The 22730-nt window shown below is 45.1% G+C and overlaps 1 protein-coding gene across 1 annotated transcript in view; it reads right to left on the bottom strand.

The window, feature by feature from the left end:
• The window catches only part of hook2 (hook microtubule-tethering protein 2), a 73420-nt gene that overhangs the window by 36915 nt on the left and 13775 nt on the right, over positions 1–22730 (bottom strand). Inside the window, exons 3-8 of the mRNA XM_078235054.1 lie at positions 21014–21083; positions 15039–15089; positions 12450–12582; positions 10159–10226; positions 8583–8645; positions 7657–7734 (exon numbers count right to left, since the gene is read on the bottom strand). Of these exons, the coding sequence (XP_078091180.1) occupies positions 7657–7734; positions 8583–8645; positions 10159–10226; positions 12450–12582; positions 15039–15089; positions 21014–21083 (463 nt within the window). The remainder of the gene's footprint in view (positions 1–7656; positions 7735–8582; positions 8646–10158; positions 10227–12449; positions 12583–15038; positions 15090–21013; positions 21084–22730) is intronic.

The raw sequence follows: 22730 nt of genomic DNA, 5'->3' as shown, positions 1-22730 counted from the left end.
CTCTGAGGGCTCCGGTTTCCTCCCACACTCCAAAGATATGCAGGTTAGGTTGATTGGCCATGCTAAATGGACCTAGTGTCAGGGGGTTTGGCAGGGTAAATGTGTAGGGTTACAGGAAGAGGGCCAGGGTGGGATTGTGGTCAGTGAAGACTTGATGGGCCAAATGGTCTCCTTCTGTGAGGGCGGGGGGGGGGGGGGAAAGAAAGAGAGAAACGGCACAGGTAGGTTTTCTCTCCAGAACTTGGCCAGGCCATCGCCAGCATCCTCAGCTCCCACATCCGCTCCTAGCTACTGCCACATACAACTGAATCCTCCCCCTCCCCATGATGCTCCCACTGGCATCCTCCCCGACACTGTCCCCTGGCACAGGTTGGCACTGCTGGTTGTCATGGTGCCACTGCCTGACCATGCTCGTTTCCCCCAGGGGCTATACTGACCTTTAGCCCCGGGGGGGGGGGGGGGTTCCTAAAACCGGTTCACATCTAGGTGAGCCTCTTGTAAACTGTGCTGACTATTAGAATGTAGTCACAATGTGGAGATGCCGGCGTTGGACTGGGATAAACACAGTAAGAAGTTTAACAACACCAGGTTAAAGTCCAACAGGCTACCAAATAAACCTGTTGGACTTTAACCTGGTGTTGTTAAACTTCTTACTGTATTAGAATGTAACCAGTAACAAATTTGTATTGGATGTAATGTGACCAATGGGAACAAGATGTAAGGGTCAGCTGACCCAGTAAAACATGGAACCAATCAGAGAGTGATGTAATAGTCAGCTGACCAACTGATTCACTATAAATAAGGAACTATGTAGAATTGTGGGGAGTTTGGAGTAGCCCAGGGCGAGGCCCCAAGTTTGGAGCAATGAAGTTTCTTTATTAAACCCTTCCTTTGATTTATAAGTTGGAGTAAGTTTTGTTGTTGTTTCATTAGCTGCGTTTTGAAGAGTTCCTTCTGAAGAAACACGGACATGATATCACTTCAGTGCAGTGGGAATATATAGTGGGGAGTCAATGTCTGGCCGGGGGTTGTGGCGGGGAGGGTTAATGATATTAAAATTTATTAAAGTGTATTTAAATCAGGTTCACGCCATCGTGGGCCTAAACCTAATTACGTCACAGGCGAGGTCCGTGACCTCCAGGTTTCACACCTTGAGCCCATGCCGGCAATCTTGGGGTTCAAGATCCCGCTCCAAATTATAACATATTCTGCATATAACTGATATCATCGCAAAAAGAAAAAGTAAGTCACTATTACAAAAGCCATGCTCAAGGTAGCATTTGCGTTACACTGTTAATAAGAGTTTTACTCATGCCGAACTCTGACTCCAATCCAAGTAGGTTAATATACTTGTCCAGCAGTGTAAGGTACCGTTGTTAAAACTGTACATTTAAAAAAATAAGTACTCTACTGTTTTTAAAACCTTACCTTAACCTGGCTCCCTTAGTGAGATTTTTTTTGCCATTTATTCTTTTGCCTTTATGAAGCAAATGTATTAGACAAATTACTGAACTGAATAACGTAACTTTGCTTTGAATGGTACATCATAGAATCCCATAGAAAACATAGAATCCCTACAGTGCAGGAGGGCATTCGGCCCATCGAGTCTGCACTAATCCCTCTAACCTACACATCTTGGAACACTAAGGGGCAATTTAGCCTGGCCAATCCACCTAACCCGCACATCTTTGGAGTTTGGGAGGAAACCGGAGCACCCGGAGGAAACCTACGCAGATACGGGGAGAACGTGTAAACTCCGCACAGGCAGTGACCCAAGCCGGGAATCGAACCCGGGTCCCTGGAGTTGTGAGGCAGCACTGTGCCACCCGTCTGTGATGTATTCACAAATATTCAAATTCCAGATATGTGTGTCTCTCTCTCTCCCTCTCGAGTATCCAGCTAGTGGCTCTGGGCAATTTTGAAACATTCTGGAACACACTTTACAGGAAGACCCTTCTCTCCTTAAAAGGTGTCACATTCACCATATAGGAGCTAAGGTAGAATAGAATAGAATCCTACAGTGCAGAAGGAGGCCATTTGGCCCATCGAGTCTGCACCGATCACAATCCCACCCAGACCCTTTTCCCCATACATTTACTCTAGCTAGTCCCCCTGACACTAAGGGGCAATTTATCATAGCCAATCCACCTAACCCGCACATGGACCGTGGGAGGAAACCAGAGCACCCGGGGGAAACCCACGCAGACACGGGGAGAAGGTGCAAACTCCGCACAGGCAATGACCCAAGTCAGGAATCGAACCCAGGTCCTTAGCGCTGTGAAGCAGCAGTGCTAACTCCACTGTGCCCGCCCTGTAGTGTGGTGACAGAATGATTATCTCTTTCTAGAATCATCAACCTTTCACGTGGATAGTTCAAATTCAGGATTGGACTTTTTTTTAAAAAAAAGTGTTTGTTTGACGTGATTTGATTTGATTTGTTGTCACATGTATTAGTATACAGTGAAAAATGGGCGCTTCTGGCCAGGCCAGCGTTTGTTACCCATCCCTCCCTAACTGCCCTCAAGAAGGTGGTGGTGAGTTACCCAGTGAACCGCTGCAGTCCACATGATGTTTCTGTACACTTGATCCATTTGTATACTTAGTCTGATGAGTTCTGTACTTTGCCCCCAAGGTTCTGCCACTAAAAGCCAAACAGATTTCGCACAAACAAATCCTCAAGGGCATTGAGAACAAAAAAAAACCGGTTTCTTTGGCTTTTAGGGAGCATCATTAAAAAGTTTCATGGTGCGAATCTCTCATCCTTTTATGGAAGACAAGTGCTGCGTAAACAGTCGAAATGTTGAGAGGGGTCATGTATATGTTATCATGTCTTACAATATTGACTGGAGAAAATAAAAACCCTGTCCCTTGTAAGAATCTAACCTGCTGTCCGACCTCTGCAACCTTGATTTAAATGAATGTCATTTTTCCAATGTTGTACAGCAATTTTTGTCACGTACTGTGCTATATTCCTTGCAAGTACAAGTCTGCACACGTTACAGCAAGAACTAATCACCATCATTGTGTGTGCTCTGTCTGAAGGCAGATCATAGTCTTCTCCATGTTGGTTTGAACTGTGCCAATCTTTTCTTTATTGAATAAAATAAAAGTTTATTTATTTGTGTCACAAGTAGGCTTACATTAACACTGCAATAAAGTTACTGTGAAAATCCCCTGGTTGCCGCACTCCGGCGCCTATTCGGGTAACACGGAGGGAGAATCTAGCATGGCCAATGCGCCCTAACCAGCACGTCTTTCGGACTGTGGGAGGAAACGGGAGCACCCGGAGGAAACCCACACAGACACGGGGAGAACGTGCAGACTCTGCACAGACAGTGACCCAAGCCGGGAATCGAACCCGGGTCCCTGGCGTTGTGAGGCAGCAGTGCTAACCCCACTGTGCCACAAATAAAGAGGTTTACAGGTGGAATAAACATGAATTACCTGCGCTTGTTGTATCAATGCAAGTCTACTTGTAAATGGACACAGATTTAGGCTTCTGCTATTTTACTCTCTCCACCCCAATGTCTTTTTATCTTGATAAGAGCAAATTACTGCGGATGCTGGAATCTGAAACCAGAAAAGAGAAAATGCTGGAAAACCTCAGCAGGTCTGGCAGCAAAAGGGTCGTCTGGACTCGAAACGTCAGCTCTTTTCTCTCCTTACAGGTGCTGCCAGCCCTGCTGAGATTTTCCAGCATTTTCCCTTTTGATCTTGCTCCTTTTCTTAAAGAGTGCTGCCATTTCACCTCGGAAAGTTATTCCTTTAGTGATTTTAACTAACTTCCTTGCATTCAAAGACAAAGGCCATTTGGTGACATGATTATCATGGGAGCATGTCGTTTTAAAATCAGCAGAGTGGCCACATTAGAAGCTTCAGCATAAAGACAGCTAAAAACGTCCCTGCTTTTAAATAGTTAAGTAAAAGGTCAGACTTTGGAATAGCATCAACACAGCTGGCAGAGTTTAGTTCTAATATTATTAGATGTCCGGTGGCAACAGTGCATTTGCAAAGGAGCCAAGCTTTCCACATGGCGTGCCTTCCCAGCTCCCCAAATTAATAAAAGGAGCCATTTCCACAGAAACACTTTTCTCTAGTTATAATAATTAGATTCGTCAATCAGAAAATCAGTTCACAATTACCAGAGGCGTACCAGCAATCGTATTATTCTGCTAGTTGAAGGAATGCAATGTCAGTAGCATTGTACGCATGGTTTCACAGGTTAAATAGATCACTGATGCAGCCACTACAACTACAAGCTGAATAAAGTCTCTCAGAGACGTTACAGTTGTACAAACTTACCGGTGCCATACCACATTCATGATCCAGTAAAACATTTTTTTTTAAAAACAAGTTCTTCTTTGCTTCAAATGATATCATATATAAACCTTAGTCGTGTGAGGAATGGTTGAGGACACTGGGTCTGTATTGGTTGGAGTTTAGAAGGATGAGGGGGGGATCTTATTGAAACTTACAGGATACCTTTATCCTTTTGCCCATAAAGGAATAAATACACTTCGAATATTAATGAATTGGTGTTGAAATAACTTTGACACATACTGAAGATATGAAAGGTGCACCAAGGATGGGAATTATTTTTTTAATAGAACACATGCACATTTAGAATACAAGAGTAGGGATGTACATCTGAGGCTGTATAAGGCTCTGGTCAGACCCCATTTGGAGTACTGTGAGCAGTTTTGGGCCCTGTATCTAAGGGAGGACGTGCTAGTCTTGGAAAGGGTCCAGAAGAGGTTCACAAGAATGATCCCTGGAATGAAGAGCTTGTCGTGTGAGGAACGATTGAGGACTCTGGGTCTGTACTCGCTGGAGTTTAGAAGGATAAGGGGGGATCTTATTGAAACTTACAGGATACTGTGAGGCCTGGATAGAGTGGACGTGGAGAGGATGTTTCCACTAGTAGGAAAAACTAGAACCAGAGGGCACAACCTCAGGCTGAAGGGACGATCCTTTAAAACAGAGATGAGGAGGAATTTCTTCAGCCAGAGAGTGGTGAATCTGTGAGACTCTTTGCCGCAGAAGGCAGTGGAGGCCAGGTCATTGAGTGTTTTTAAGACAGAGATAGATAGGTTCTTGATTAATAAGGGGATCAGGGGTTATGGGGAAAAAAGCAGGAGAACGGGGATGAGAAAAATATCAGCCATGATTAAATGGCAGAGCAGACTCGATGGGCCGAGTGGCCCAAGTCTGCTCCTGTGTCTATGGTCTTAGTCTCAAGTAAAAAATGGTCAGAACTGCAGCTGTTTGCAAAACACCAGAGAAACCGGAGTCACTATTTAGGTATACATCGATACTTTTGGTTGGACAATCCTCCATTTGAAAGAGAACCCTTTCAACTACTTACTATTTGGGAAAAAGGACTGCAAACCTAATTACAGGTATTTACCAATGTCACTTTTCAAGTGGGCAGTGGAGGGGAGAGCAAAAACCTTTTTTTAATTATTCATTCGTGGGACGTGGGCGTCACTGGCTGGGACAGCATTTATTGCCCATCCCTAGTTACCCGAGGGCAGTTGAGAGTCAACCACATTGCTGTGGCTCTGGAGTCACATGTAGGCCAGACCGGGTAAGGACGGCAGATTTCCTTCCCTAAAAGGCAACCGGATGGGTTTTTCCGACAATCGACAATGGTTTCATGGTCATCAGTAGATTCTTAATTCCAGATTTATTTTTTACTGAATTCAAATTCCACCACCTGCCGTGGCGGGATTCGAACCCGGATCCACAGAACATTAACTGAGTTTCTGGATTAATAATCTAGTGATAATACCACGAGGTCATTGCCTTCCCGTAACTGGACATAAACTCAGCTTTTATCCTGCGAGATAGGTGATAAATAACTTGGTGATTACGTCGGCTGTTGTTGAACCAAAACTGCTGGCTACAGAATTTATTCCAACCCAGGAAGCCCAGCTTGGAATCTAATTTGCAACCAAGACAGTGCTGTGCAACAGGGTTTACAAGCTCTGCAGGGCACTCTCTTTCCAGCTAATTCTCCATGGTTCTGTACGGGTTACAGCATTGTGAAAACATAACAATGTACAAGTCTATAAGATGATTTTACAGGATGATTAGAGGATTAGATAGGGTGGACAGTGAGAGCCTTTTTCCTCAGATGGTGATGGCTAGCATGAGGGGACATAGCTTTAAATTGAGGGGTGATAGATATAGGACAGATGTCAGAGGTAGGTTCTTTACTCAGAGAGTAGTAAGGGCATGGAATGCCCTGCCTGCAACAGTAGTGGACTCGCCAACATTAAGGGCATTTAAAGGTTCATTGGATAAACATATGGATGATATTAGAATAGTGTAGGTTAGATGGGCTTTAGATTGGTTTCACAGGTCGACGCAACATTGAGGGCCGAAGGGCCTGTACTGCGCTGTAATGTGCTATGTTCTATATGTGCAGAGAGTTTTCCAAGGAACACCATCGACCCACCCCCAGCAGAGCGCATTTAAAATCTAGTTTCGTTTTAAGGAGTTAGTACTCTCTAAGGGTATCACTGGCTCTCATTAAAAATAACAATTCAAGTTTGCGCGCAAAGGTTCAACAGAAGTGTTGCGCAGTGCTCTGCAACATTGGGCAGGCTGACATCACACGCAACGTCGGATCTTTGCAGACCCCAGAAAAGATGACAGTAGGGGTTGGGTCCGGAATAAAAAAGAAAATCGGTATTAGTGTCGCAATTTTATATTGGAAGAAGTAACTTCTGAGACATTGTATACGGGGTGAAATGTTTTGTTAACAGGGAAATAATGTCTAGAGGACTATTTTATCTCTTACTCCCAAACAACATGCATTTATATATCACCTTTAATAGAGTAGAATGTTCAATGTATTTAGGGAAAAGGGATTGAAGCTCAATCTCCTCCACATGAGGCGGCCACTGATAGTGTAGCTAGTTTCTTAAAGTGTATTTATTAGTGTCTACAAGTAGGCTTACATTAATGCTGCAATGGGCAGCACGGTGTCACAGTGGTTAGCACTGCTGCCTCACAGCGCCAGGGATCTGGGTTCAATTCCCAGCTTGGGTCACTCGCTGTCTGTGTGGACTTTACACATTCTCCCCGTGTCTGCGTGGGTTTCCTCCGGGCACTCTGGTTTCTTCCACACTCCAAAAGATTGGCCATGCTAAATTCTCCCTCAGTGTACCCGAACAGGGACCGGATTGCGGCAACTACGGGGTCTTCACAGTAACTTCATTGCAGTGTTAATGTAAGCCTACTTGTGATAAATAAATGAACTTTAAGTTACTGTGAAAATCCCCTAGTCGCCACACTCGGCACCTGTTCAGGTATACCGAGGGAGAATTTAGCACGGCCAATCTTTGGGCCGTGGTAGGAAACCGGAGCGCCCGGAGGAAACCCACGCAGATACGGGAAGAACGCACAGGCTCCGCACAGACAGTGACCTGAGCCGGGAATGGAATCTAGGTCCGTGGCACTGAGAGGCAGCAGTACTACCCACTGTGCCACCGTGCTGCCCAGGGTGAGTGCAGTGGGTGGTTGAGTGAGAAAAAACCCAGCTAGTCATAAAGTTAAACAAATCAGGGTGAGATCAGTTATTGGCCACTTTCAAATATCTCAAGTTCTACTGAGCCACCTTAAAAATCCAACTCATTTTTAAGCACACACCTGGAGATCCAGTTCATGGCAGCGCTGAGAGAGTTCATCCTTCGATTCCACCTCGTCACACAAGCTGAATTTCTTCAACTGGAAGGAAAAGATTACTTCAATTCGCTAATCTCAACATATCACTTTATTCACTCTTCGGTATAGGAGAGCGGCCGTGTAGCAAACCTGACAGCGACATCGGGATCTAAACAAATCCGTGAAGTAAATGGTCCACTGACCTCCACTGTAAATGCCAACCCAGTATTTACTCTTTTATACGCAAAACAATTCCTGAGCGTGGAGCCGCACGAGACAGAGGCATCTGCTTTTGTAGCTGGAACAAGTCACCAGCCCGTCATTAGAGGGTAGAACTGGAGGGGCTTCACTCCATATCAACGGCTAATCGGGAGACACTCCTGCTATAGTTGCACCAAAAGGATGAACAGGCTGATAAGCAACCTGTACGACCACTTTATGGATGCACCTTCTGTGGTCATCAAGTTGACTTGAATCCGGAACTACTGGTTCAGAGGTAGGGCGCTACCCACTGTGCCACAAGGCCTCCATGCATAATACTACCAACTTCTAATGGATTAGTATGAATCATAGAATCTGTACAGTGCAGAAAGAGGCCATTTGGCCCATCGAGCCTGCACCAACAACAATCCCACTCACGTCCTATTCCCGTAACCCCACGTATTTACCCTGCTAATCTCTCTGACACTAAGGGGCAATTGAGCATGGTCAATCAGCGCATCGTTGGACTGTGGGAGGAAACCGGAGCACCTGGAGGAAACCCACGCAGACACGGGGAGGACGTGCAAACTCCACACAGGCAGACAGTCACCCGAGGCCGGAATTGAACCCAGATCCCTGGCACGGTGAGGCAGCAGTGTTAACCATTGTGCCACCATGCCGAGCAATAGCTAAATTCAAAAGTCGGTTACCTGGCAATCCACATCACTATAATTGTCGCTATGCATTGATTCACATGGGTCCCTGGTCAAAAGCTGGAACAAAAAGAAAAATTATTAATAACAGCGAAGTAATGAATGCCAGTGGATGGTAGCAGGAAGTGGGTGGTAACAAGAGAGATGGACTGATTAAGAGGTTTATAATCAGTAGTAGAGCTTCAAAAGATAAAATTGGATATTTTTAATAGAATTATTTTGCCTTTAGAAAATATCCAATTTTCAGTTCCACAACTGCATAATGAATTCAACAGAGAGGCACCATCGTAAAACAGGACAGCGGGTATTAAAGAGACCTGGTCACAGGAAGATTACTAGAATCTCACAAGTAATGTAAATGTCCTCTGTTCATCACTGAGCTTCTATCAAATGTGGGGTTCCTAATTAGAAGGCATGAATGCGATCAGTTGAACCAAGAATCAACTCGCCTCAAAGTTTAAAGGTCTTTTATTTCCACCCTGAACACGCAGACTTGGTTCCGGTTTTACTCCAAAGGAAGCCCTGACCAGGGCAGCATGATGACACAGTGGTGAACCCCACTTGGATTTGAACCCCACTCAAGATTGAACACACAAAGTTAATTTATTAGTTTCACAAGTTGGCTTACATTAACACTGCAAAGAAGTTACTCTGAAAATCCCCTAGTCGCCACACTCCGGCGCCTGTTCGGGTACACTGAGGGAGAATTTAGCACGGCCAGTGCACCCTAACCAGCACGTCTTTTGGGCTGAGAGGGGAAACAGGAGGAAACCCGCGTAGACACGGGGAGAACATGTAAACTCCACGCAGACAGTGACCCAAGCCAGGAATCGAAACCGGGTCCCTGGCACTGAGAGGCAGCAGTGCCAAGGTGCGACCGTGGTCAGGCTTTCTTTTGGAGTAAAACGGGAACCAAGTCTGCGGGTTCAGGGTGGAAATAAGAGACCTGGTGGCACTATTCGCCACCGGGCACTTCAAGCAACCCAAAAAGAAACGGAATAACCGACCATTTACTCATTGTTTGCCATACCCTGCTGAGTACATTTAGTTGTTGCGCTTCTGTACAAAACAACTGTGAGTATGCTAAAAAAAAAAGTGTTGATTGTAAAACACATTTGGGATGTCCCAAGGACAACAGTGCTTTTTAAATTCCATTTCTTTCTTTCATGACTGCTCTTCCTAGGCCCCCTGCCCACTGTCTTAGAGTTACATTGGTTTATTTTTATCTAAAAAGAGGGGTTTAAACATTCATCTCAACAGAAACATTTTAAAAAGGGCTTGACATTAAACAAGCCTTTGAAGTGAAATTTGTCCAAATTCTAGAGATTATAATTGAATTATTCATCATTAACACATTAGTAATTTCACTAATTTCATTTTTAATTATCAATTCATTAAAAACACCAGACAGAAAACAAGAAAATATTAATTAAGAGCGCAGAGTCTTACTAAAGAATCAAATTCATCTTCTAGTTAGTGGAAGCAGCAGTGTCTGCTCTCTCCGGTGTTAATTCATTACAATGTTAGAAAAATATTAACGTTTTATAAATGCCCACAGCTACATTGTGCTTACCTCCTGGATGGCCGTCATGACAACATGTTGAACGGACTCCTCCAGCGTCATGATATGCTGGATGTATTCTGAAAGGGAAAAGTGCTTCAGCCATCGAACGGTATCACATTCGCCGCGTTAAAAAAAAAATGCATTGTATAAATGGCTCTGAAGTAATCGCAGGGACCAGAACCTCGGTTAAGTGGAGAACTTCCAGAAGAAACCCGAGCTAACAAGTGCTGCGTTAGAGCCTAAAAGTCCCCCGCCTCAAGGGCAGAGTTCTAATTCTAGCCTGCAGTGCCATTTGAACTCGGCACTCTCCCCGTGCTGGATTTTGCCATTGAGCAGCTGGGTAGTTTCATGGAATGCCACATGCCAACGCAGCATTCCATTTGTGGGCCGGGTTAGAGGCAGAAAAAGAAAGGACTTTGCAAATGAAAAAACAACTGGCTTAATAGCAGATCCAGAGCGATCCGCGCCCTGGAAAGTAGCACAGCTCTTTGGGGAAAGAGACAATGGACAATATATATGTGGAATTCTTTGCCTTTTCTGAGCCTTCCTGGAGCAGCTTGGTGTTGTGTCCCCCTCATCCCTCGCCCTACTGCCCAAAATTAAGTTTCAAATTCCCTAGAAGCATCAAATTTCAAATTTGATTAATGACATTTTCGTGCATTCTTTTTTTAAGTCTTCAGCAAATGGCTGCTGCTTAATGCAGAAATACTTTCTATTACAGGAATCTGTTGTGACAGCATCAAGCATTCTCAGATATGTGAAGTGCGACTCGATGCAGAGTAAACGGCTGTGCTACTCTACTCCCTATTTATACGTGAATGTTCTTGAAGTTGGTGATATTTTCAGCTGATGGGCACCAATGATAACACACAGTGACAAACGAAGGGCAGTTTTGCATTGGGGAACTTGCTCACAATTGCACAAGTCCAATTCATCTTAAGGGGAGATGGTGGCACAGTGGTAATGTCACTGGATTAGTAATACAGGGGCGACACGGTAGCACAGTGGTTAGCACTGCTGCTTCACAGCTCCAGGGACCTGGGTTCGATTCCCGGCTTGGGTCACTGTCTGTGTGGAGTTTGCACATTCTCATTGTGTCTGCGTGGGTTTCCTCCGGGTGCTCTGGTTCCCTCCCACAGTCCAAAGGTGTGCGGGTTAGGTTGATTGGCCATGCTAAAATTGCCCCTTAGTGTCCTGGAATGCGTAGATTAGAGGGATTAGCGGGTAAAATATGTAGGGATATGGGGGTAGGGCCTGGGTGGGATTGTGGTCGGTGCAGACTCGATGGGCCGAATGGCCTCTTTCTGTACTGTAGGGTTTCTATGATTTCTATGACTAGGGGATTTTCACAGTAACTTCATTGCAGTAATAATGTAAGCCTACTTGCGACAATAATAAATAAACTAAAAAAAAGAGACCCAGGCTCTGGAGACACGGGTTCAAATCCCGCCTCGGCAGCTGGTGGAATTTAACTTCAAATAATAAAAATCCGGAATTGATAGCTTGTCTCAGTCATGGTGACTGCGACAACTTTCATCGATTGTCATAAAGACCCATCAGGTCCCATAGGGAAGGAAATCTGCTGACCTTAACTAATCTGGCCTACATGTGGCTGCAGACCCACAGACCCTGCTTGGCTCTTAACTGCCTGCTGAAATGGCCTAGCAAGCCATCAATTCAAGGGCAATTAGGGATGGGTGACGAATGCCATACTTGAAAGTGGTGCCCACATCCTATGAAATAAAAAAAAAAGCTCATGACCAAGAATGGCCGAACAGACCGTCATCCTGTACAAGCGGCACAGTGGTTGGCACTGCTGCCTCACAGTGCCAGGGTCCTGGGTTCAATTCCAGCTTTGGGTGACTCGAGCGTGGCATTTGCACATTCTTCTCGTGTCTGCGTGGGTTTACTCCGGATGCTCTGGTTTCCTCCCACACTCCAAAGATGTGCTGGGTGGGTGGATTGGCCATGCTAAATTGCCCCTTCGTGTCCAAAGATTTGCAGGTTAGGTGGATTGGCCATGCTAAACTGACCCGTCCCAGGTTAAACACGTGGGGTTACGGGGATAAGGCCTGGGTGGGATTGTTGTCAGTGCAGGCTCGATGGCCTCCTTCTACCCTGTAGATATTCTAGGATTCTAGGAAACTTGGGATGCGTTGGAAGCCAAGTGTTGGATCGGAAAGGACAGCATTCAATAATCCACTGCAGCATCCCTGTTCCTCGGTTTGTAATGTTGTGGTAGTTGCACAGCAGCAAGTTAGGAGGTACTGTATGGCCCACTATACCGGCTGGCACCTCACCTTGCTTCTTCTCACAGCTGACGGCGCAGCCAAGCACAAGCTGCAGCATTCGACCGAGCTCGGCTGCATCCGAGTGTTCTCCTATTAGATTAACCTCTGGCAGACTGTACTCGGAAATCTGGTGACCTAGAACCTGAAGAGTAGAACAATTGAAACAAAGTTAACTTGAAGCACTCATTAATAATTCTCTACTTTCAGGGCAACAGACTGCGTGTCAAAATCCAAAATTTAACATTTGGAGAACGCTTCCACAGGTAGGTGTACTGACTTTTGTTCTGAAGGTGTGTTTTAAAAGTTGCAATGTTCAGTATCAATGTACGCAGCTAATGGTGATTGCTAGTCTAGTGTTACAGAATATGTGAAAACTGATGTTCTAGTCTTTAGTTTTGAAGGTTTACTGCTGTCTTTTATGACCATTTTTCTCACCTAATCTATCCAGCCAATGCAGAGAACACAGGTCAGTCTATTACAATTTTCGTTTTTGCATTCACATTTCTTCTTTTCCAAAAGATCTGATGGGTGCAATTCTACACAGGCTTGGGTTCACCTTTGCATAAGTGGCTTTTTAAGACCTCATAGAAAGAATTGTTAAGGTGTTTAATATAGTAACCAAAAGGCTACACATTTGTACATTTTCCAGCAGCCACTGGGCAGTAAATCAGGAACTCCTGGATGGTTCTCCTTTCCTGGCTTGGGGACAATAAAGTCCAATGCAATGCTCCAGTTGGGACCCTATATGAAGATAGTCAACTCAACTTAAAGCAGACTCTGAACCGCAGACCTTTGCACGGTGGTTAGCACTGCTGCCTCACAACGCCAGGGACCTGGGTTCGACTTCCGGCTTGGGTCACTGTCTGCGCAGACTCTGCACAGTGACCCAAGCCGGGAATTGAACTATGGTACCTGGTGCTGTGAGACAGCAGTGCTAACCACCGTGCCACCCTGCTGCCTCACAGCACCAGGGACTCGGGTTCAATTCCGGCCTCGGGTGACTGTGTGTGTGGAGTTTGCACATTCTCCCAGTGTCTGCGTGGGTTTCCTCTGGGTGCTCCGGTTTCCTCCCACAGTCCAAAGATGCGCAGGCTAGGTGGATTGGCCACGCTAAATTGCCCCTTAGTGTCAGGGGAATTAGTAGGGTAAATACATGGGGTTATGGGGAGAGGACCTGGATGGGATTGTTGTTAGTGCAGGCGATGGGCCGAATGGCCTCCTTCTGCACTGTAGGGCTTCTATGATTCTTCGTGGCTAAATAACTACAAGTGATGCTCTTAGTCAATGAAGATGCAGCTGTCAAGATAATGAAAAGTGAAATATCCCGACTTTCACACATTGCAAGTCAGCATTTTATAATTTGCGGTAAAAGCATCCATGAAAACACAAGTCTAAGGAAGATGAGAAAAATGCTACCACAAAAGCCACAATGATATTAATACCATCCAAGTCGGAAGTTGTGATTACACACCAAACTTTACAACAAATGTCTTTTTGTATCCTTTTGCCCATAAAGGAATAAATACACTTTGAATATTAATGAATTGGTGTTGAAATAACTTTGACACATACTGAAGATATGAAAGGTGCACCAAGGATGGGAATTATTTTTTTAATAGAACACATGCACATTTAGAATACAAGAGTAGGGATGTACATCTGAGGCTGTATAAGGCTCTGGTCAGACCCCATTTGGAGTATTGTGAGCAGTTTTGGGCCCTGTATCTAAGGGAGGACGTGCTGGTCTTGGAAAGGGTCCAGAAGAGGTTCACAAGAATGATCCCTGGAATGAAGAGCTTGTCGTGTGAGGAACGATTGAGGACTCTGGGTCTGTACTCGCTGGAGTTTAGAAGGATAAGGGGGGATCTTATTGAAACTTACTGGATACTGTGAGGCCTGGATAGAGTGGACGTGGAGAGGATGTTTCCACTAGTAGGAAAAACTAGAACCAGAGGGCACAACCTCAGACTAAAGGGACGATCCTTTAAAACAGAGATGAGGAGGAATTTCTTCAACCAGAGAGTGGTGAATCTGTGGAACTCTTTGCTGCAGAAGGCTGTGGAGGCCGGGTCATTGAGTGTCTTTAAGACAGAGATAGATAGGTTCTTGATTAATAAGGGGATCAGGGCTTATGGGGAAAAGGCAGGAGAATGGGGGATGAGAAAAATATCAGCCATGATTGAATGGCGGAGCAGACTCGATGGGCCGAGTGGCCTAATTCTGCTCCAATGTCTTATGGAGACAAACCACACTGCAGAACATTACACCGTTCGCTGTGCTTGACCCAGAGTCTTTCTGAATGAAAAATGGCATATTCAAGTTCCCAAACTATAGTCAGCATTGTCCCACTCCGAGGGTGGAAATTTCCCATCCTGCCACGGGAATCGTAACGGGCGGGACACAGACCATGCAAAAGTTCATTGTCGTCTGGTGGGTTTTTTCGGTCTTGGGGTGAATGTGGCCGGAAAATCCCGCCCTTAGTGTTTCGAAGAGGCTCGCAACTATGGTTTATTGCCACGTATGGCAACATTCGCAAATTTCCCATGGCTGACATACTCTGAAAACAATCTAGTGTGCTGCTGATTTAGGTATACTTACATCATGATAATACTCCAACATGCTCTGAAGGATTTTCTTCAGGTTGCTTACCTGTAATACAAGAGATTTAAACAGTCAGAATCTTTCAGGCAAGCACATGGGAAGGCAATAGTCAGGATTTTGGTTCATCCCTAGATCACAATTTGCAAACTCAAAATAAAAGTATTGTTCAAACATTTCTTTTTAATATTCATTTAACGGGATGTGGGTGCCTCTGGCTGGGCCCAGCATTTGTTGCCCATCCCTAATTGCCCTTCATTTCAGAGAGCATTTGAGAGTCAACCATGTTGCTGAGGGTCTGGAGTCACATGTAGGCCAGACCAGGTAAGGACGGCAGATTTCCTTCCCTAAAGAACATTAGTGAACCAGATGGGTTTTTACAACAATCGACAATGGTTTCATGGTCACCATTAGACTTTTCATTCCAGATTTTTACTGAATTCAGATTTCACCATCTGCCCTGGTGGGATTTGAACCCAGGTCCCCAGAGCATTACCCTGGGTCTCCGGATTCTAGTCTAGCGACAATACCACAACCTTCTCTAGAACTACATTCCAACGAGAGTATGGAAAAATCATTTTATATTGCACTGTCATATGTAATTTAAAGTTTGCTCACATACACCCGCAATAGTGTGATTTCAAACTTTTAGCACCTCAATGGAACATTGCAAGTTATCAGCAGCGTACGCGACCATTTTACCAGCAGTTAGCATCGCTGCCTCACAGCACCAGGGACCCGGGTTCGATTCCCGGCTTGGGTCACTGTCTGTGTGGAGTTTGCACGTGCTCCCCGTGTCTGCGTGGATTTCCTCCGGGTGCTCCGGTTTCCTCCCACAGTCCGAAAGACATGCTGGTTAGGTACATTGGCCATGCTAAATTCTCCCTCATTGTACCTGAACAGGCGCCGGAGTGTCGTGACTCGGGGATTTTCACAGTAACTTCATTGCAGTGTTAATGTAAGCCTACTTGTGACTAATAAATAAACTTTACTTTACCCTCTTGCCCATTAGCAAGAAAGTTCTCGAGTGCAAAAAACACTATTAACACGGATTTGTTTTTCTCTTTTGGGTGTTATTAATGGAGAAAACATTTACTCAAATATTATACAGAGTTTAGGTTTGTTTTGTTAGTAATTGATACTCTTAAAAACCAAGGTTCAAAGTTCATATTTCATTTCAACAGAAGGTTAAAGGTCATTCATACTTGTCCCTGCTGATAATCAACAGGGTTAGTCTCAATTCCCGACTTCTTTTTATAGCCACAGGCACAAACGTGAAGTACATCCTGCAGATTACCATTTGCAATATTTAACTCTGCTCTGATAATTCAGGTTTACGTCCAATGATGGATTCAAAAGACAACTTTAGCAAGCACAGTCCAACAAATACACTTCAAGATACCGTACGAAATACGCATACTGATTCAGCTTCTCCAAATTCAATTTTACTGTAATACTTGTAACTGTCCATTTAATGTACGACAGGGCGGCATGGTGGTTAGCACTGCTGCCTCATAGCGCCAGGGACCCGGGTTCAATTCCCGGCTTGGGTCACTGTCCGTGTGGAATCATAGAACCCCCACAGTACAGAAGGAGGCCATTCGGCCCATCAAGTCTGTATCGACCACAATCCCACCCAGGCCCTATTCCCGTAACTCCATACATTTACCCGACTAATCCCCCTGACACTAGGGTCAATTTAGCATGGCCAATCTACCTAACCTGTACGTCTTTGAACTGTAAGAGGAAACTGGAGCATTCAAAGACTATTTCCTCGGGTGGATGGAGCTATTACAAGGGGGCATAACTATAGGGTTCATGGTGGGAGATATAGGAAGGATATCAGAGGTAGGTTCTTTATGCAGAGAGTGGTTGGGGTGTGGAATGGACTGCCTGCAGTGATAGTGGAGTCAGACACTTTAGGAACATTTAAGCGGTTATTGGATAGGCACATGGAGCACACCAGGATGATAGGGAGTGGGATAGCTTGATCTTGGTTTCAGATAAAGCTCGGCACAACATCGTGGGCCGAAGGGCCTGTTCTGTGCTGTACTGTTCTATGTTTCTATGAAACCCACGCAGACACGGGGAGAACGTGCAAACTCCACACAGACAGTGACCCGAGGCCGGAATTGAACCTGCGTCCCTGGCGCTGTGAGGCAGCAGTGCTAACCACTGTGCCACCATGCTGCCCAAGTTTGCGCATTCTCTCTGTGTCTGCGTGGGTTTCCTCCGGGTGCTCCGGTTTCCTCCCACAGTCCAAAGATGTGCGGGTTAGGTGGATTGGCCATGCTAAATTGCCCCTTAGTGTCAGGGGGACCAGCTAGGGTAAATGCATAGGGTTATGGGGATAGGTGGGATTGTGGTTGGTGCAGACACGAAGGGTTGAATGGCCTCCTTCTGCTCTGTATGATTCTATAGATGTCAGTCTCAAAGATCCCTCCAAAAATAGGGGTTGACTTGTGCGCCGAGATTTTCAGCCATGGCCCGGTTTGCAACACTGTCGCCTCGAGTCCGAAGATCGTGGGTTCAAATCCTACTCCAGGATCTGAGCTCCAAAATCAAGGCCCACACTCAATTGCTGTTCTGAGGGAGAGCTGCACTGTTGGAAGCGCTGTCTTCTAAATTACTTCACTCAAAGGGTGGTGAATCTGTGGAATTCTCTAGCCCAGAGTACAGTGCATGTCTGAACACTAAACAAATTTGAGGAGATAGATTTTTTTTTTATTAGTAGCGGGATGAAGGGTTATTGGGAACGGGTAGGAAGGTGGAGGTGAGGCTGAGATGAGATCAGCCACGATCGTATTGAATGGTGGAGCAGGCTCGAGGGGCTGAACGGCCGATCCTGCTGCTTGTCCTTACGAGTACAATTTAAAAATTATAACTGAAAAACTGAGGTTGAGCATTGTCAGTCTACATTACAAGGTCAAGATTTGATAATACACATTAACCTCTCCGTGTCTGCGTGGGTTTCCTCCGGGTGCTCCGGTTTGCTCCCACAGTCTGAAAGACGTGCTGGTTAGGGGGATTGGCCGTGCTAAATTCTCCCTCAGTGTACCCGAACAGGCGCCGGAGTGTGGTGACTAGGGGATTTTCACAGTAACTTCATTGCAGTGTTAATGTAAGCCTACTTGTGACACTAATAAATAAATTTTAATGCAAGAAGATCATATCTAAAAAGGGGGTGTCAACTTGTATTCCAAGTATATGCAAAAACATGATTTTTGGGACTGGAAAAAGGCGGTCGCCCCAATTTACAATAGCCAAGGATAAAACTCTTCCCCTTTTCTCCTTGGAGCTCTAGGTTCCTGCTAGAATATGGGCTGACAAACATGGTTGGGTCTCCTGGATGTTGCCCACTCTTCATGCTTGGGGGCAGAGAATGAATATTAGTAGATCATCTGATTGCGTGGGGCACAGGCCATGAGAAACAAATAAAAGGGAGAAAAACAAAGATCAACTAGATTTCCAGAAACTGAAGGTAGGCATGGAATGCGGTGAATTGCATGGTTTGTAATTAGAAAATAGTTGCCTGAGTTACAAATTTCTTGAGAGAGAAAAAAAATCTATTGGTAAACCATTGTTGAACAGATTGTTGGATTCTAAAGGGTGGGAAAGAAAAACTTGGCCATGTTCTAACTAGTCCTTATTTCAAAGTGCTGCACTTTGTTGAAACATGTCCAATAAAAAGAGCATTATGCTTATTATTTGAACACTAAGAGATTAAAGTGATATGGAGATGGTGCAGGAAGCGGAATTGAGATAGAAAATCAGCCTTAATCCGAACGGCCACTGATACTCCAAGTTCTCATATCACAGAATCCCTACAGTGCAGAAGGAGGCCATTTGGCCCTTCGAGTCTGCACCGATCACAATCCCACCCAGGCCCTATCCCCATAACCCCATATATTTACCCTAGCTAATCCCCTGACACTAGGGTCAATTTAGCATGGCCAATCAACCTAACCCACACATCTTTAGACTATAGGAGGAATCCCACGCAGACACGGGGAGAACGTGCAAACTCCACACAGATAGTGAGGCTGGAATTGAACCCGGGTCCCTGGCGCTGTGAGGCAGCAGTGCTAACCACTGTGCTACTATGCCACCCTGATTAAGGACATAACATGACTAAGAACATAACATTGTATGTCCTTAATCGGGGCGGCATGGTAGCACAGTGGTTAGCACTGCTGCCTCACAGCGCCAGGGACCCGGGTTCGATTCCCAGCTTGGGTCACTATCTGCGTGGAGTTTGCACATTCTCCCAGTGTCTGCGTGGGTTTCCTCCGGGTGCTCCAGTTTCCTCCCACAGTCCGAAAGATGTGCTGGTTAGGGTGCATTGACCCGAACAGGCACCGGAGTGTGGCGACTAGGGGAATTTCACAGCAACTTCATTGCAGTGTTAATGTAAGCCTTACTTATGACGAATGAATAAACTTTAATTTTGCTTTGCTCCAAGTTCTTATGTTCTGAACCTACCTTCACTGTATCACCGCTTGTACAAACTTCCAATAAATGTCAATGAATGATGATTAGGTGTTGGGACCCCTTTTTCTACCAGAAACTGTAAGTTGATGTTGTTGATTCAATTGAGATCAACTAACTCACTCGAGGCTGGAATCTTTCATTCTTAGCTGGTGCGTTCATCCAGTGAACTACTAAGTTTCTTGTTAAAGGTTTCAAGGCCTCACTGCAACATCAGTACAAAGCGATGGTCGCGGACTGCAGTCCCTCAGAGTGTACAATGTCATCTCTCACTTAAATCTCAGCAGATGCACAGAACAAACCCATTAATCAATCAATCCTTTGTCGCCAATTCACTTTTATCAACTTTATGAATCACTAATACGAATCACAGTCCACCACATTGTGTAACTTTATACCAAAAACAGATTTTCTTGAGAATTGACCTGTTGCACAGCTGTGGCACTGGGAAGACAGCTGGGATCAAAAGTGCTTCCAGCGCATAGCTGAGGGGGAAAAAAAGATCCGAACAAGCTTCACAGTAGGTGAACACATACACAGTACAAAAAAACACACTACTTCTTTGACACTCTTATCAGATAGGTTACAGGCTGCCAAGTCATCGTGGGTAGCAGAGTGGTTAGCACTGCTGCCTCATAGTGCCAGGGACCCGGGTTCGATTTCTGGTTTGGGTCACTATCTGTGCGGAGTTTGCACGTTCTCCTTGTATCTGCATGTGTTTCCTCCGGGGGCTCTGGTTTCCTCCCACAGTTCGAAAGACATGCTGGTCAGGGTGCATTGTCATGCTAAATTCTTCCTCAGTGTAACCCGAATAGGCGCCGGAGTGTGGTGACGAGGGGATTTTCACAGTAACTTCATTGCAGTGTTAATGTCAGCTTACTTGTCACACTAAATAAAATAAAATACTGGCAAGGGAGGATATAAAACTTCAAGGAGGAGTCTTTTCCTGCTCCCTCCGTTACGGTTCTACGATCACCACACCTCAGGCAAGGTTGAGAAGGCTGACCTCAGCTGATACGGGAATTGAACCTGTGTCCTTGGCGTCGCTCTGCATCACTAACCAGCTATCCAGCCAACTGAGCTTTACTTACTTTACCAGTGCACCTTCCAAATAGCTGCCTTCCGAGACAAACTTTGAATGGGTATTACAGCCAAGCAGGACCCCCTGTGACGTGAGCACCTTACAGCAGGTGACTGCAGATAACGATCCAACGTGGAACCACAGACAGCTGCTTCCCTTGCTTGCTGAAAGGCTATTGTGACCTAGTGCCCCCATTTCAGCAGTGATTAAAGCTGCTATCTACATCAATGGAGAGTACTAGAATTTTGTTCCATTTCCACATTATACTGAATATTTCGGTCATTCTGTACAATTCAGGGTCCACCAACAGACTAGGCTTTAACACTAATCGGCCTACAAAACCCATGCTTGTTTAAGTTGACCTTTTTTCCAAACGAGTAAAAATAATCATAATCTATCACCATACCTTCAGCCTCCAGTCACTGATATCTTCCCGAATGCGCCCTAACCAGGCCTCATTAAACCAGGAGGGATCACTGTTTTAAAAAAAAAAAGAAACAGAGGATAACTGAAACTAGTTCCAGGAAACAATACAGAAAAGCGTGCGAATCTTTCAGCACAATCGAGAGCAACAGATGACATGACCCCAGAAAATGGAGAGCGAGTGGCGTTTCAGGTACTCTGAAAGACTTAACTTGGCATATTCCATACAGGGAACTGTAATGGCGAGGTCCACGAGGTTGGCCTCTTGGAGTATGAGCTCCCTGATTGACCCATTATTGTCTGCTCAATCAGGGAGTGAAGTGGGAAGTTGCTAATTAGTTAATAAGATACATAACATTTAGATAAAAGCAAATTACTGTGGATGCTGGAATCTGAAACCAAAAGAGAAAATGCTGGAAAAGTACTGGGCGATCGCTTTGCTGAGCACCTCCGGTCTGTGCGCAATCAGGACCCTGACCTTCTGGGTTGCTGCCATTTTAACACACGACCCTGCTCCCATGCCCACATGTCTGTCCTTGACTTGCTGCAATGTTCCAGTGAAGCTCAACGCAAACTGGAGGAACAGCATCTCATCTTCCGGCTCGGCACTTTACAGCCTTCCGGTCTCAACATCGAATTCAACAACTTCAGATGATTTGCTCTACCCCAGCTCCACCCCTTTGCTTTCATTCTATTTTATTTTATTTTTTTACTGTTCTCGACCTTTTATTTCTTTATTGTCTTTCTTCATTTCTCTTCCCCCCCCCACTCTTTTCCCCTACTTTATCCCCTTTCCCTTACCTTTCCCCCCCCATTGCTTCTCCTTTTCTAAATCTTACCTCTGTCCTCCCCCCACCACCTCCCCCAACATCTTAATTTTAGCTTCTCTGCCGTTTGGCCATCCACACCCTTTATTCTCTCGGTGGACTGCCATTAGCAGCCTTTCCCCTGGCTTCTGCGGCTATGACTCATCTTTCATTCCCTCTCCCTGCAGTATAAATATCTCCCACTTCTCTACGCCTTTTAGCTTTGACAGAGTCGTCTGGACTCGAAACGTCAGCTCTTTTCTCTCCTTACGGATGCTGCCAGACCTGCTGAGATTTTCCAGCATTTTCTCTTTTGGTTTCAAAATACATTTAGACACTGAAAAGACTACCAGTAAAGTTAAATGATCCTTGAAACAAACTTAGTAAGCCAATGAGACTAATAGTTTACACGTATGTGAATGCAGTAAGAGAATTGAACAAATCATTATGACTTTAAAACATCTATATTGATATTTTTAAATGAATGAATTCTTGCTCAGCCGAAAGCCGGTTAGCGTAAGGGATGATGGCAAAGGTGAAGAGTTCACAGCCAAAGGCCTGGGAACCCTGTAGTTAGCAAAATACATATCAAAGTTTCTGGTGAGCGAACATATCTTACAACATTATGAATAGGGATATTCATTGTCTAGACATTGAGTAAATACGTACCTCAACGCAGGATCACACGTCTATCCAGTTTGGCACTGAGCCGAGGGGAATGTTCACTTTGACCTCTATGATGAGCGTCAGAAGTGGCGTTAGCCAAGATGGGAGTTAGCGTCCGGATGAAATGGACGAATGAGATATCATTATGCTGGATGGTGAAATGCAATTGGATGAGGTGTATGTCAGGAATTATTATTGATGTATGTTTACTGAAAGTAATTGATTTAA

The sequence above is a fragment of the Mustelus asterias genome, chromosome 19 (assembly GCF_964213995.1).
Source record: "Mustelus asterias chromosome 19, sMusAst1.hap1.1, whole genome shotgun sequence".
Classification (NCBI taxonomy): domain Eukaryota; kingdom Metazoa; phylum Chordata; class Chondrichthyes; order Carcharhiniformes; family Triakidae; genus Mustelus; species Mustelus asterias.
The sequence above is the reverse complement of the archived record's forward strand: the minus strand, read 5'-3'. Positions and strand labels throughout refer to the sequence as shown.